At 37.6% G+C, this 16,356-nt stretch overlaps 1 protein-coding gene across 3 annotated transcripts in view; it reads left to right on the forward strand.

Annotated features, from left to right (window-relative positions):
* LOC124621905 (conserved oligomeric Golgi complex subunit 1) overlaps nt 1-16,356 on the forward strand; it is a 136,785-nt gene that overhangs the window by 35,878 nt on the left and 84,551 nt on the right. For all 3 annotated transcript variants that reach the window (XM_047147403.1, XM_047147402.1, XM_047147404.1), the window contains exons 5-7: nt 103-304; nt 6,318-6,468; nt 14,296-14,652. In XM_047147403.1, the coding sequence (XP_047003359.1) occupies nt 103-304; nt 6,318-6,468; nt 14,296-14,652 (710 nt within the window). The remainder of the gene's footprint in view (nt 1-102; nt 305-6,317; nt 6,469-14,295; nt 14,653-16,356) is intronic.

A 16,356-nucleotide genomic window follows, 5' to 3' on the forward strand; every position in this document is an offset into this window, starting at 1 on the left:
ACAATTACACATTTTTTTGGTGTTGAAATGTGTGATGCTGAAAATTTTTTAAATCATTCAGTTGATCAATGTTTTACTTCTAATTATCATTTATCTTTGTAGGAAGTGGCAAAAAGTCTTTGTGCTTTTGCTCTCCTTGAAGGTCTCAGTTCTCAGCAACTTCTCACTAGATTTTTGGAGCTACGCACTCGAGCACTGCAAAGGACTTTCCAGTCAGAATCATATACTAGTGTGAAAGCCTGTGTTCTAGATAGTGTCAAATTGTTGGTACAGACTTTCTCTCTTCTGCAAGCCTGTTTTGTAGGTAAGTGATCTGCACTCCAATTCACACTACAATATTTATCATCCAGTCTATTTAATTTTGTCAGGTTATTACTCAATGAAACCATCTGACCTACTGGCTGTGGTAGAGACTCATTTGGTCACATGTTACTTCCTTGTTCCAGTTTGAAGTTGTTATATTATTCTAGTTTATGCTTTGCTGCACAAGTTCTGAGCTGCACATCAAGTGAATTTGGCAGGCAGATGTAAAGAACTCATTCTCAGGCTCCTACACTCACTATTACCTCTCCTAGAAACGAGTGACAGGTGTCATACATTGTAATATAGAATTATAACAGCTGCATCCTATTTGTGTTATGTTCACTGCTGCTGAGCTCCATGTTCATACTTCAAAGTTACTAACATCATCATTTCTGATCTTATTGGTGTTCTGTAAATTAGAAACAAATTGTTTAGTCATTCTTTTAATAGTTAATTCCAGTGAAAGATAACCTTGTTTGCATTTATACATGTGACTGGAATGTGTGGTCTGTTGATCTTTACTCATTGTGCAGAGCTTTTCTTCTACAATTTCAGCATGACTGCAATATTCTTATTGTGTAAAACTCTTCTTCTGTAGGCTATTGCACTTAAATCTGTTTGATCAGGAGGTAATCACAGTACTGATTGAAGAGTAATCATTGCCTTGTATGTGGCATTTGATAATCCACATGAACTCCCTCAGTAATGTTTAATATGAAGGCTTAGTGGGTGTGACACTACAAATCACTTCTTTCATCTCTGGCACTGGTTTGTTAATAAGAAAAGTGGCAGTTTGCATTATGGTTGAGAGTCCACATGGGAACCGTTGGTTTCCTTGTAATTGGCTGGGTGAATGAGTTCAGAGGTCAAAGGAAGGTAAGGGCATAACATCTCTACCTCCAGTAGGATCATGCCTGTAAAGCACTGTGGTCTGATGACAGCTTTAACCTTCTTTTATAGTAAAGAGCTATTTGCAGTCTTGACATCACTTTAGCAGGAGAGGCACAATAGGAAAAGAAATTTTCTCATTAGCTCTAATTCTCTTGGTGCCTTCTGAGCTATTGGATTGATTTACCTGGTAGGGAATATTATTAAAATGAAGACTGACTCCCTTTTCGTATTAGAAACACAGGAGAAGCTGAAGTATTCTGCTGGATACCAGGGCATTTAGGGATCCATAGAAACAAGCAAGCAGACGTGGCAGCCTAGAAGGCTTGTGAAGAACACATGATAAGGCGGTTTCATGCTGCTCCTGCAAGATGGTTTTTTTGCTATTGCGCCAGAAAATCATGCACCACTGGAGGGAATATAGGGTGAAAGTGATAAACGGTAATCTATTGCTGGAAAAACCAGCTGTCTGGCTATATGATTACTCCTTCCAGTCACAGAAATTGTGTTGACCCATGTCCATATATGGCATTGATATGTGACCTGTTGGTTTGGCTATGGCAATAACCAACTGAACTACTTGTGTGCGAATGTTAGATAAATCAGTCGTTATAGCACACACATATTTTGGCATTCATAGAACTGTAAATAACACATTTGTTTACAAGATGCATGTTGATGAGAAGCGAGTCTTTGAGTTTTGTAAATTGGCAGTGAAAGTCACTGCTCCATCAAAATAGGCTTCACAGACGGCAGTATGAACATCATGTAATCAGTTCTTCTCATAATGGCACAAAAGATTTGTGGACATGACATGGTTGGCACTGATAACTTCTTGTGTCTCAGGAAGCGGTCATCTTCAGACTTTTTGCTTTCAAAATTAACACAAGGAGAGATATGTCTTCAGTAAGGCAAAGAAGTTTTCACTCTTTAATTCCGTGGAGTGTCATTAAACAAACAACTGTTGATACCAAATGAAGAGGGCATCTAGTGGCTGGCGCATGAACTAATTGCAGGCTATAATGTATAGCAGATAACTTTCTTTTTTCACTAAATCAACCATCTAGGGAGAAGCGGTACATCACTCAGATACGTTTACTGGAAAATAAACATGATGTGTTCTTCTGTCTGGTTGTAAGTCATTTCTGGATGTTAGTAGTTGCGTTTGACGTTGAGGCTGGTTTTGAGGCACAAGTGGAAGTGGCATTTCTGGAAATAAGTCTGCCGGTTTTACCCTGACATTTTAGACAGTAGTAGTTTTACTATCTAGTGCAATATACAGTGTTCATTCTCCTCTTAGGTCACCCAATCTGGGCCTTTTGTAAGAAGCCTATAGAGATGGTTTGAGATCACCTGTACACAGCATAACATACATGCATGTTTCCATGCTACAACACACAACAGGCCCCAATGCAAAAAGGTGGGTGCCGTTCCAAGTCTGAAGGCTGCATATAGATGAAAGCGTGCAATGCGGTTCCTCAGACGACTAATGACATCTGATGGGTCGTGGTCCGGTAGCTGCAAAGATCTCAAATTGATAAATTCATTGGGCAGATGAAGTATTTCACCAATATGAGCTCTACTGACAGTGAGTCAAAGTCTGTTTCGTATAAGCAGTGTGAAGGCCAAGTTAAGACCGTAGGTATTGCAATTGTCCAGCGGGTTATGTGACATTAATGCAGCCTTTATAGTATGGTGCCATCGTTCAGTAATACCATTGCTCGCTGGGTGATAGGTGGTTGCCTGGTGATGGAGAGTGTCACAGAATTTACCGAATTGCTTAAATAACTCTGACTTTTACTGTCGGCTAAAGTCCATAGTAATGTGCTGCAGACAATCGAAACAAGAAACCCAATTTGAAAGGAAGGCAAAGGCTAGCATCTCTGCCGATATGCTGCCAACTGGTGTAGCTTCTAACCAACAAGTAAAATGATCAATGCCTGTCAGTAGATAATGTTGACTATTAGAAGGTTGAAGTGGATCTACAGTATTGATGTGCACCTGTATGGAGCACATCTTTGTATTTGGAAATTCTCCAGTGGACGCATGGGCATGATGGGCTGTTTTACTTCACTGGCACTGAAGACATTCATGAGTCCACTCATGACAATTGTTCTGGAAACCAGGCCAGACAAAATGTTTCAGTGCCAGTTGAGTCAGTGCTCTAACACCAGCATGGCATACGTTGTTGAGGCTGTTGAAATTGTCATCGGAAACTGGGTGGGAGAAATGGATGAGACCAACCACTAGAAATTTCACAATATAGTTTGAAATCAGAACCAGAGAAATCAACAAACTGTAATTGCAGGCTGGACAATACATTGTGCAGTTGTTTCTGGAGTTCATAACATTCTATGCCTTTGTAAGCTGAACAAAATCGATAAAATTTGTCACACTGTTAACCTGTGACAGATAGTCAGTGACTATGTTGTTTGTACCAGAAATGTCATGGGTACCATGTCTGAATTGAGTAATAAATTCCAGGTAGTTGTACTGCCTTGTGAATGCATGTTGTTTTGCTGGAAAGCATCAATAAGCTGCTTGTGAAGGATAAATATCCTGAATTCTCTGGCCTCCAACTATTGTCGAAAGTACCTGGTTGCTTTGTACATAGACAGGAGCTGACAGTCATAAGCACTACATTTCTACAGATAAGTGGAGAGCTTTCACACGAAGGCAAGCGGTTGCCAAGCTCTGTCAACTTCCTGATGAAACGTTGCATCAGTATATCTCTGATTGGCATTAACTGTTAATGTGAATGGTACATTCAGTGCTTCACTGCATTAGAAATTCATCTCATCTGCCGAGTGGATTGGTCCAGTAAGTGCCTCATTTAGCAGTTTTTGCAGTGTGGCTGAGTGGAGTCGATGTTGTTGGTAAAAATTCCAGCCATGGGATCTCGATAATAGCTTCTGCTTTCTGTAGTAGCAGCAATGAATCTGCAGGTAAGATTAGATGGCCCAGAAGAGTCATCTGACGTTTGCTGAAAACACTTAGCAGTTTTCAATACCACACCGTGCTGTTATGGGCATTTGAAAATCTCCACCAGTTGTTGCTGATGCTGTTCTGCTGTGGCTGGAAAAATGATATCATTCAAGAATGCAAAGCAGAACAACACTCCCTGCAACACAGAGTAAATGACTCCCTGCCATGACTGAAAGGCATTGTGCAAAACAGTTGTCATATAAAGATTTTCAAGCAAGCCATGTTGACTGATTATAGCAGTCTTTGGAATGTTTTTGCTCACCACAGAAATTTGCGTAAAAGCCTTTGCACAGTCCAGAACACTACAAAGTTGCATTACTCAGAGAATAATTGAGGTCTCATTAACAGAAGCACTGGTTAACTGTCCAGAATAGTTGCTGCATTCAGGGCACGGTAATAGCCACATGGGCGTCACAAGCCACTCTTTTTTGGGTGCAACATAGAAAGGTGAAGATCAAGGATTACAAGACAATCAGGAACTAAATATCTAGGATGACATGAAACTGGTGGACCGCTGGTAGTTTTGATAAAATGAGTGTGGTGCAGAGGATTTCAGGTTCAAACATGGGATCAGTTACCATAATTTTTTTCATTTGATACTACTTTCTCTACTGTATTGGCCGTAAAGGAAATTATAACAATTGTATGATTTGAAACCGTATCATAATTCCCATTTTATGAACATTTTGGGCCACTGCACTAGGCTGCATTCTGCATGCAAGATCTTTACATGATGTGAATTATACTGTTTCCTTTCACTTATTGACAGATATGAGTATTCTGATTTGCCTACTGTGGATGACAATGAGTTCCAATGAACTCATCAAATGCTCTGTGAAATGGCAAACCCATTCTAGAAATTGAAGTTAAGCTGAGGTTCCACTTGAACAAATATATTATGTGGCAGTTAAAACTAAGGCTGAGGTGGTATCTGCTAAAACAATGAAAAGACACCAGTCCTGACTCCAGTGTGCATGTGATTTTAAGCCACAGGAAGCATTCAGATGGTAATTGGTGATTTGTGTAAGACAGCTGTAGCAACAGCTTTCTGAATTTTGCAGAAAATATCAGCCTGCATTGCCTCACTTAAGAAAGAATTAAACAAAATGCCTACAGTTGAAAATGACGTGAGGAAAACCCAGTGTGTTTTTGTTCAAATAATGTGTTTTCCTGGTGTTTCACGTGCTATTAACTCTATCTGTATCCCTACTAAACTGCCTGGTGTCAAAAGTGCAGGTATATTTAGGAATCTTCACAGGAGATTTCCATTAAAAAAAAAAAAAAAACAAGCAGTCACAGGTGCTAAGCTATGATGTTCAATTAGCATAGCTAGATGACCAGGATCTGCCCATGACAGCAACAATTTTGGAAACTCTTGTGTACATTCTGAGTTGGAAATGGAAGAAATTCCAAAAGGTGTACACCTAACAGACAGTGGCTGCCAGTGTTGCAAGTATCTGATAATCCCAATACACAGCAAAGAAACAGCAGCTGAGCAAACCTATAATTGAGCCCACAAGACAACCAGATCATCAGATGAAAGAATGATTGAAGTGGCAAAAAAACAATTTCACTGTTTAAGTTTAGTACTCAGAGTAAAGCTAAATTGTGTGGTAGTTAATATAGTTGCAGCATTTATCTTGCACAATATAGCTGTCAATACATCAGATAATGAGCCTGAAACAGATGACTTTGTGTTTGTTGGGAGAACAGTGTACAAAGAAATTCCAATACATACACAAAATGAAGCTAACAGGGGTCACACCGCAATGAGGAAAGCATTTATTTATTAATTTATTTTTTTCTTGAACGTGGATGCATTCAGGTAGGGCCAGCTATGCCAGTCTTGACAAGGCACTGTGATCTGTATGATCATATTAAACAAGCAACACAGCAAGCACATTGCATTTGCTGTAGACGTATGATTGGCTGGAGACTGACAGCTACAATTGTCTCATTAGAATGTCAATCCCAAAGTTACGTTAATCTTCTAAATATCTGTTTGACACCCAGTGTCTCTCTATTTGGTAAGTAGTGGTCTTATCTCCACAACTTATGTATTTTCCACCCCATTTCTTGTTTTTAACATTGAAGTAGTTTTTACATACATTTTTGAGTGTCACAGCACTTTATTCTTTCAGGTACTTTAGAAGATGGTGTTATGCACGAAGGACTTATTTACCAGATCTTGAAATCAATTGTAGGACAAGATGCTCCTCCATCCATCAGTCTCATTGATTTAAGAGACACCATTGGCTTTAAATTGTTACCATCAGTCATTTTAGAATTCAGGTAATGACAATATATCATTGCACTATTATGAGGGTATTATCATTTCATGGTATGACTTGTCACACACAAAAAAGTAACTAGAAAAGTTTAGAGTTTATTTATTTTCCAACTTCTGGAAATTATTTTTGAAATCTCTAATTTCTAGTTATTACATTAGCATACTAAAAGATACAGCATTGGCAAATAACCACCTTACATGAAACGAATCAGCATCACACTTCACATCAGTGATTGAACAGAATTGAACTAATGGACAACATAAAATATGCTCTGTTAATGTGAGTTGTATAGAATGCAAAGCAAGATTTTAATTATAAGTGGGGGAGCTTGTCTGAGTGATATAAATGATGCAACAGAGGATTTGATTACATAGTTTACAACTGGTCTCCAGTTACAATTCACAATTATTCTTACAAAAACATGTAAGTTAGCTAGTGTTGATAGTTTGCAGTGGAGCAAACATAGTTCTTGCACATCTGTTATGTGTGTGATGAACTCCAAGTGTGGAGTCCTGAAAGACAAATGATTAACGTCCACACAATCTTGCTTTTCAGTTGCCGGAAACTGTGTATGCGAGTACAGTACTGTGTGTTGCATGAAGACCATGGATATGTAATGCACATTCGTAAACAGTGGCAGTATAACTTCTTTTCTATATGTGTGTAATTTGAAGTTTTCCACTACTGTGCCAATGATGTTCATTTGCACCACAACTGAAGCAACTCTTGCCACAAAATATGTCACACTTTCAGAGCCCAATTGCAGCATTCCCATTTAAAGTCACAACACAGTGTAAAATTTGGAGATCTCAAGGAATGGCAGAGCAGAGGACATCTTGCTTGGATCAAAAACTCCTGTTAACAATGCTGTATGCCTTTTGTGAAGAGCAGGAAAGACATTCCAGGTTCCTGTCTTCTTTTGGATTGAGGTGCCACTGTGTCTTATCCACTATTATGAATTTGGGGGGGGGGGGAGGGGGGTGGAAATTTTACAAGATGGCCTGCATCTCTCTGTCCACTCTTGCAGGTTGAGTCATCTGTGGTATGCTAACTATACACCCTTTTTCAGACATGTTAATTTTCTGTGGTATGATGCTTAGACATTGCAAAAAAAAAAAAAAAAAAAAAAAAAAAAAAAAAAAAAAAAGGCACCTAACTTTCCTTGTGCCTTACTTTTTAACTCTTCTGTACTTTTACTTCTGTTTTAATCCCACATATAGTACCTTCACCTATTGGACCACAGCAAGTGGGGTGGGAGTAATTGAATGAGTGTCATTTTATAGGTTTCGTCATCACTCTGTGACAGCAATTTTTGACATTTTATCCACATTTGTTTCTTTTAGGTGTTGTCCATATCAAATCAGGCAGGCTAGGAAAAAAATCTTACCTTCATAGTCTCAGATGTTATTGAGTTTAGCATATGTTAAAATGAAGGACTAAGTAAGGAACACACTTTCTTTTCTTTTTTTCCAAAAAAAAAAAAAATAATAATCTGCTCCGAGATACAGCTTTCCATTTAAAATGCTGTATCTCTGGAACATTCTAGATATTTTGTTGTTTTTTTAATTTGAATGATAATTGCTTTATGATTACAAAGAAATCCTACATCTGTCAAAGTTCTTTTACTATAGCGTTCTGTACTTCCTTTATGATTTATCGAATATTTTTTTTTTTTTAAATGCTAATTTATAAAATTGGATTTTTTTCTGTTTATTGGTACCATATAATTGTACATTCCCTGAAAAGGAGAACTTCCACTTTTAGGTTGAACAGGTTTCATAAACAATTGAAATTTTTGCCATACATAAAACCTGTTTTATTACCATATTATCTCATAACAGGCTCATAAAAATAAAAACCTAGCATTATTTAACATAATTTTAGTTTTGAAAATGAGTAAGACTCATGTTAAATGGTTCCAAAATATATCTGAAAGGTCCAAAGGTTTCAATTTATACAACTTGTGTGCACTCTGTTTTGTACTGAAATTAGCCAGTCCATGAACTAAAAATGTGTTCCAGTGCTTCAGTATCTTCCTTTGGTGTAGAGCGATGCCTTCCTGGTGAACCAATAAGAACTGGAGAACTTACAATCTTCAAAACATTGTGAACAGGAAGTGAGCACTGATGGCATTGTTGCTGTCCTTCAGGTGGAAGCCTATATCCAGCAGCTGATCCATGCGGTAGCATAAAGTTCACTACAGTTTTGTTTAACTCATAACAGGTGTCTATATCTGTGCAATCCACCAGTCACAGTCATACACACACGCCACAAACATCCCCCTTCTCAGGTTGTGAATCTGAATATTATCCTGCTGTTTCTGAAGTGTTGGCCAAACAAACGAAATTTCTTCTTTCTTGCTCTTTAAAGTGCATGCAATATGAGTTTGCCCATCACTTTGAGTCCAAAAATGTGTCTTCTGAATTCCTTTCACAGGAGTAGTTTGTTTGTACCATTCTTTTTTTTCTGCTCGTGGAATTCTTTGATTTCCTCTTTGGACAAAAGAATGAGGGCTGTGGATGTGTAAGATTTCACGACTCTCGTAAAATCCTCAGCATTCTGAATCGCAGTCGTATTGGGTTGGAAAGATTGTGTTTTGTAGCATGGTGCTTCAGCAGGCTTCCTACACCATCACAAGGCCCCTTCCCGTGACCAGTGGCACTGTATACCCAGTCAGTTGGCACAAGCGACTTTCTCAATTCAAACAGCTCGTAAAAATTTTTAATATGCCTAGGAGCACCATCAGAAATAATGGTGATATTCTCTGCCACTGTTTGCAGTTGAAGAATTTTGTGCATTGCTAGCAAAGCATGTGCTGAGTCATGCCCTGTGTCACTGCAACACTTGTGGTCTTGTTTTGAAAATATGTCACTCCTGTAAATATTGAAACCTGGTCATTATTCCAATGATACTCTTGTACTTCTTGTGGGAGAACTACAGACCAGTTCTCATCAAAATCACAGTGAAGCACTAAACATAGTTCGTCAACCTGTACACATCCTTTCACTTCTGCAATGTGTTGTTGCAATTTCTTCACATACTCATGTGTTACTGCTTTCACTGACCATTTACCAAGTTCATCAATGAAACTGTCAAAGCCAACAGTTTTCTTAATTAGTTTATTTCCTTCCCATGGCACATATGTAATTTTTGCATAGTTGTTTGCTATGTCTTCCTGGACAGTAAATTCTTCAGAGTTACCACATAAAGTTCAAAATTCACACATTACACACACAGACAGACATCTCTAGGTGGATGTGGAACTACCCGCTTAGATCGTAGTGCATAAAATTTTGATCTCCAATATGTGAAGTTGCATAGTTGCTCTTATAAATTGTAAAATTTTCTTTAATGCTGCAAGTCATGTACCTCTTCTTGTCTTTTTTGTTATCACTCTGGTGAGAACAGTCCCATTTATCTTCCGGATAAAATGACTGCATTATTTGAACTCGAGCTACTTCTACAGGATGATCATAATAGGGATCTGGTCTTTCAAAGACTCCTTTTACAGGCCTCACATTTCTTGATTTGTTTACCGTGTACTTTGATACTGATGGAACATGGTTCAAAATTGTTTTCTTTGAAAATGTCTCTGGAATAATAGTTAAAACTTGCACTTTTTCACTGTGGGATGCACAATATTCAACAGCTGAATTGATATTTGTGAAAAATTCCTGGCAAGAGGTATAAGAGTGCTTTGGTTCATTTTCTTTTGAAGATGGAATTTCTAATTTGAAAAGTGTGGTCAGTTTTGCTGTAGTGTATTTATCCATAGCTTTAGTAACTTCTTTGCGCTTTCTTGATGCGTAGAGCTTATGACTCGACTTCACCGACCACGGTTTCTTGACAAGACTAACACCTACTTCTGTAGTTGACTGATTCAGGGTATTTACTTCTTCCTCTATTGATGCGAATTCTGCATCATCTGCACCATGAGAGTCTTCGCCTTGTTCAGATACTGTCATTTTTGTTATTCTGTCAGAAAAAAAAGAACACAAAAAGTCATCACTGGAAACATCTTAACTTTGAAACAAAGTCTTTAGATGAGAATACTTATTCCCAACCTGAAGAAAGTCTGTTTTTTGTTTGTCTTATATATCACTCTTTTATGGATAAGCAAATAGTCAGCACACTTCACTCTCCTGTGGCCCCAGCCAGAAGACATTTCAGTCATTTTCACAAAACACACTGTGACTGCGTTAACTTGCAAACTCCTCATGAAAACACAGAAATCACTGAATGCTCTCATATTTCTTAGAAGCCTCTACAGTAAACAAATTAGCACAGAACAACTACAATACAGAAACCTGCAATTAACAAACACAACAAAGAAACTGCCAAGAAACTAAAACAAAGTGTAAGAAATATCTGGAACAATGAAAGTGGAAAGAAATGACTGCAACAAAGAAAGTGATAAGAAATAACTGCAACAAAGACAATAGAAATAAACATTGTGACAAATTAGTAAGAAACAACTTCAGTGAAGACATACACTACCCTTGAAAGTAAGAGAGAGAGAGAGAGAGAGAGAGAGAGATTTTTTAAAATAAAACTTAAAAGTGGAAGCTCTCCATTACACAGAATATGGTACTATATGGTACTAATCAACAGAAAAAATATAACTTTTCCTGGCTTGACATTTCTGAAAAAATAATTTTTTTCTGTAATTTATAAAAATAATTCAAAAGGCGACAGTAAAAGAACTTTGACAGGTATGTCCAAACGGAGGATACTATTGCAATTTAATTACCTTTCAAATAAAAAAAACTCTAACAAAATATATAGAACTGTTACAGAGATACAGCATTTTAAAAATTTTTCCAAAATCGAATCTTCAAATAGGTGTTCGTAGTGTCATCTTTGTTTTATGCAGCACTTGGCATGATTGCTTATTGTCACTCATGATGAACAATATAAGGGCACAATAATCATTCAACATGAGACACTGTGATTGAAATAAAAATAAACAGTAAGCTTTACAAACACAGTGTGATGTGCACAGAAAGAATACAAGAATATCACTGTTTCATGATGGCTGTGAATCACGTGGTAAGTACGCTTCAACATGCTTCTGCACATCCGTCCTTACCCCACCGTCGTAACTGCTCTCCACTCTAATTAATTATATTTTTGTACTGAATTATCTTTCCATGCGCTAATACTAAGGTAAAGACAAGCAGATCAGTAGAAGTGGGCATTGATACACACACTGTGTGTGCCAGTGAGAACAGGGGTTCCTTTTCCCATGGGTGAAGAGAAATGAACTGTGAAAGATTTTAGGGTACCCAGGGGATTGAGAGTACCCTTATTTTACTATCATTAGTATGGGTGCTAGTGAGAGGTATGTAACCTGATAATATATTTTCTCGCCATCTTCCTTTCTTATCTCATTATATTTCAAAAGAGGCGCAAGTGTGACTATTTTCATTTTCTCTGTGTTAAGCACAAATTTCATTGTTGATTTTTACAAAATATGCACTACCACTGACCCTATCACAGATTAATTTTTTATCACATTTGCAATTTTTATATTGGACTACTGTTGTTCCAGAAGTAATTTTGTTCATGATGAAATACCATCACAGCATAATTTCGAGTAAGTGCCATCACAGCATAATTTCGAGTAAGTGCTTCATGGAGTTCTTTTGACATCAGATTTGTCAGTCTCAAGCTTTCGATGAGCTCCTCCATTGTCATCGTTGGCAGATTATATTTCAGTGGGTCTTTAGGTTCTTAAGTTGGTTGAATTATGTCCTGGAGAAGTCGCGCGGTCACAGAACTTCCATATATTATCAGAGCTCATATCAGTGTGCATGACTGAAGAACATTGGTAGTGATGTTGATTTCATTAGATGGTGGATAAATAAATTGTTTTCTTTGTTTATTATTATTATTATTATTATTCCCTGAATGAGATTTTTCTCTCTGCAGTGGAATGTCACTGATATGAAACTTACTAGCAGATTAAAACTTTATAATGTATTGAGAATCAAATTCGGGATCTTTGCCTATCCTGGGTAAGTGCTCTGCTGACTGAAATACTCGAGCTTGACTCACGACCCATCCTCACAGCTTTACTTCCTCCAGTTCTCATCTCCTATCTTAAAAACTTCACAGAAGCTCCTGCGAAACTTGCAAGACTAGCACTCCTGTAAGAGAGGATATAGCCAGAGCCTTGGGATGTTTCCAGAGTGAAATTTTCACTCTGAGGACAGGTCTGGAGTCGTACTTGGGTAGCTCAGTTGGTAGATCACTTGCCTCTTAAAGGCAAAGGGCCTGAGTTCAAGTCTCAATCCAGTACACAGTTTTCATCTGCCAGGAAGTTTCATATCAACGACACTCCGCTGCAGGGTGAAAATCTCGTTCTGAAAACATTCCGCTGTTTGTGGGTAAGTCATTTGTTTGTAGTGCTAGTCTTGCAAATTTCGGAGAAGAGCTTCTGCAAAGTTTGGAAAGTAGAAGATGAGATACCAGCGGAAGTAAATCTGTAAGGACAGGCTGGGAGTCGTGCATGGGTTGCTCAGTCAGTAGAGTATTTGCCTATGGGAGACAAAGCTCCCGAGCACGAGTTTCAGTCTGGCACAGTTTTAATCTGTCCGGAAGTTTCATTATTATTCCCATATTCCTTATCTGTGGCTCAGCATTTAAGTGACAGACTGTGGATCCAGAGATCACAAGTCGAATCTCCAGTCACTCTCAGAATTTTAAACTGTCACTTATAATTTATTTCACCTCAAGCACTTTTTGGTAATGTAAAAAACTCTGAGGTGCACTTTGCTTTGTGAGTCATGTTAAAATGTGGATCCCCTTACACATGAATGGAAAGTCTGTTCAAAGATTGGTGGAAGGTAAGGTCATAACACCTCCAGTAGGACCATGTGTAGTAAAGCACCGTGGTGTTCAAAGTAACATAAAGGTTGATGACAGCTTTACTGTACCTTGTAATTTATCTCCTGTTAAAGCAAGAATACTTTAGCAATGCGTGTGATAAACAAATGAACAATTTCCTCGCTATGTGAATTGCTGTCACATGAAAGAATAACAGCCAATAATGGTTTAGTGTTAGTAACTGCCACTTAAATGCCATCAGAATTTGCTGTCTCATAGCTGTAGAGTGAACAATTAGTGGGCCAGTAAAGTCATTAATAACAAGTGAAACTAGTTTTGGGTGCAGTACAGGGCAACAATGCTATTGGGAACTAAATTTAGTTCAGAATTTGCCCTTTTCTGTATGATCTAAGTAGTCCTCAACAGAGAACACTTACTGCAACTGCAGTTATGACTTTTTATGCACAGCAAAAGCTTCATTTGCATAAGTCACATTCATTAATAGTGGAATAGCATGTCAGAATAAAAGGCAAAAATACTGGAAAAGCTAATTTCACTAATTAGTGTAAAAAAATCAAGGCATGTTTTGGGAAAGTGCTAAAGTTGCAAATTTTATATCTGTGTGTATGTTTTTCATATGTTATGCAGGTCAGTCACAACATACCAAATTGTATTAGCTACTGTGTTCCTTCTCTAGATTAAGCAGCCCACTTTACCACCCAAAGTTGTGTGTGTGTGTGTGTGTGTGTGTGTGTGTGTGTGTGTGTGTGCATAAAGAGAAATTACTGTTAAGTTAGTAATGTATCTGTGGTAGTATGCATGGCATTGTGCCACACATCAGTGCGCTATAGGTGAGTGATTTTGTAGCATCAGTTTTGTCTGTTTCGAACCTGTAATTTCCATTACCATAATAGTATTTCTTTTTTATGTTAGATGACGTGTTGCTATTTAGTTGCTTGATGACCTTTGAACTAGGATGTAATTGAATTATTACTTGTAGGCCATCATCACCTCAGCAGGTGGATCCTCTTCTGCCGGGATTAATCAAAGAGTCATTATCTTCATGGGTGGATGCTACACGAGAGTATGTGTCTCAAGAAGTAACGATGCTGCTAAAACTGGTGCGCACTTTGAGAGGTCTAGCTGCTGTCAGGGCAGGGCATGCAGCCATTTCTCAGGACCATGCTGCTATTTGCCGATCACTACTTGTTCCACAGGGTGCAGATCTTTGGGGAACATTCTTTCGACCTTCATTGTCATCCTGTGCACACAGTCTTGTTAACCAACAGTGGTGCAGTGCACTGCAGAAAGTCAAGAGTGCAGTTGGAGCAGCAGTCAAGGACATCACATATATCAGGTAGAGCCTGTTTTAACAATTATAGTTTTCGTCAAATGTTATATGGTGGAGTCAAGTTTTAATTGCACATCAACCTGCTAGAGATTTGTGGGGAGAAATAAAAGTGAAGGGAAGAAATACTGGAATTTGCCATATCTAACAATTGCCAATCAATTGTGTAAAAATATTTTATGCTTTGAATCTCATTTTTCATCTGCTGTCAATTAAGACTGCTATTACAAAGAATGTATTTTAATGCCACTACAGAATGTTGCACTATCCTGGCACCATGATCTGACTTGGCTGTTTTTGCTGTCATGATGGTTTTGAATTCTAATGAAGTTTTGATAGTTCACTTGTAGTGCCATTACTAAAGTGTCAAATAGTGGAAAGAGTAGAGAGAGCTGCTCAGTATGTACTGCATTGGCTAAAATATAAGCAGTGCTTGAAAATGACACCTCCTTAATTTTGAGGAGGAAAGATCAAAAGGAAGCTGATGGAAAAAAATTATGTCACATTACCCATTTACAAAAGCTGTTCACAATTTGGTCACTCTGAATCATATTCTTTATGTTTTGATGTTGATAAGTTATGGAGAAATACCAGCCCTCTAATCTTAGTCTTTAGTGATGTCACTGTTTACTTCCCTACTAGCATGTTGTTTTCATCAAAAAAAAAAAAAAAAAAAAAAAAAAAAAAAAAAAAAAAAAAAAAAAAAAAAATAAGAACAGCTTTTACTTGGCTGCAGTGAGGACAATAATTGTGTAACGTCTACATTTACAACAGTTAACATTTACAAAGGATATTCAAAATTTGCACCGTTAGCTCGTATGCAACTGTTGCATTGCTCAATCAGCCCTTCATGCCCAAGCCCAGCCACTGCACATGCAATGTGGCACATCATCTGGTGACATTACACATTCAACCTTTCTCATCCATTTTTGGGGTGTTTCCCGACATTTGTGACCCCGTGTGTCTTGTATTAAATTACTTGTCTCAGCACCATCAATGTCATTTTGGGGATTTTTAAACATTAATAAGGATCACCCTGGGTATTGCAATACAGTGTGCATGATGTGAATTAGGCATGAAGCTTAAATTATTATTCAAACAGCACAAAATACTGATTGAAAAATTGTAAATACAGTTTTATCACACAAATGTCTATATATGCAGTAAAATCAGCAAGAATTTTTTCAAAAATTGTAATAACTGTAACTAATGTACATCTTCATCAACATATTACTCGCTACGTGTTGGACATATTCCATATTTTCAGTTATTTAGCTAAAATTATTTATGTGATATCAGTACATCACTATTATTCAGTTTAGCAAAAGTTGTCTCATGAAGAAAGTCTAAGTTTGTGGTATCCATCAGCAGCAGCTATCCTGGAAAGAAACAACTATGACTAATCTTTCAGTTAAGAAAGCAGAGTGTAAATGTTTAACAGTCTTGTTGTATAATGGCGCCCTGCAAAGACCAATATATCATCAAACATTTGCCTGTGTTATTGGCATTTTTGAAAATTTGTTATGAGGCATATGAATTTCTTTCTGAAGCAGTTGAACCATAAATTCAAACTAGTCTTTTTTGTCTCTTTCTGTGATAAGTCATGAATCATGCTCATTTTGCACTTTAAACAGAGTACCTTGTAGCTGTTTGCTTTGTGACTATGATTATAACAAATTTGCAATATTATGAAAAGGTTATATTACTACTCCC

This window comes from Schistocerca americana, chromosome 7 (assembly GCF_021461395.2).
Source record: "Schistocerca americana isolate TAMUIC-IGC-003095 chromosome 7, iqSchAmer2.1, whole genome shotgun sequence".
NCBI lineage: Eukaryota > Metazoa > Arthropoda > Insecta > Orthoptera > Acrididae > Schistocerca > Schistocerca americana.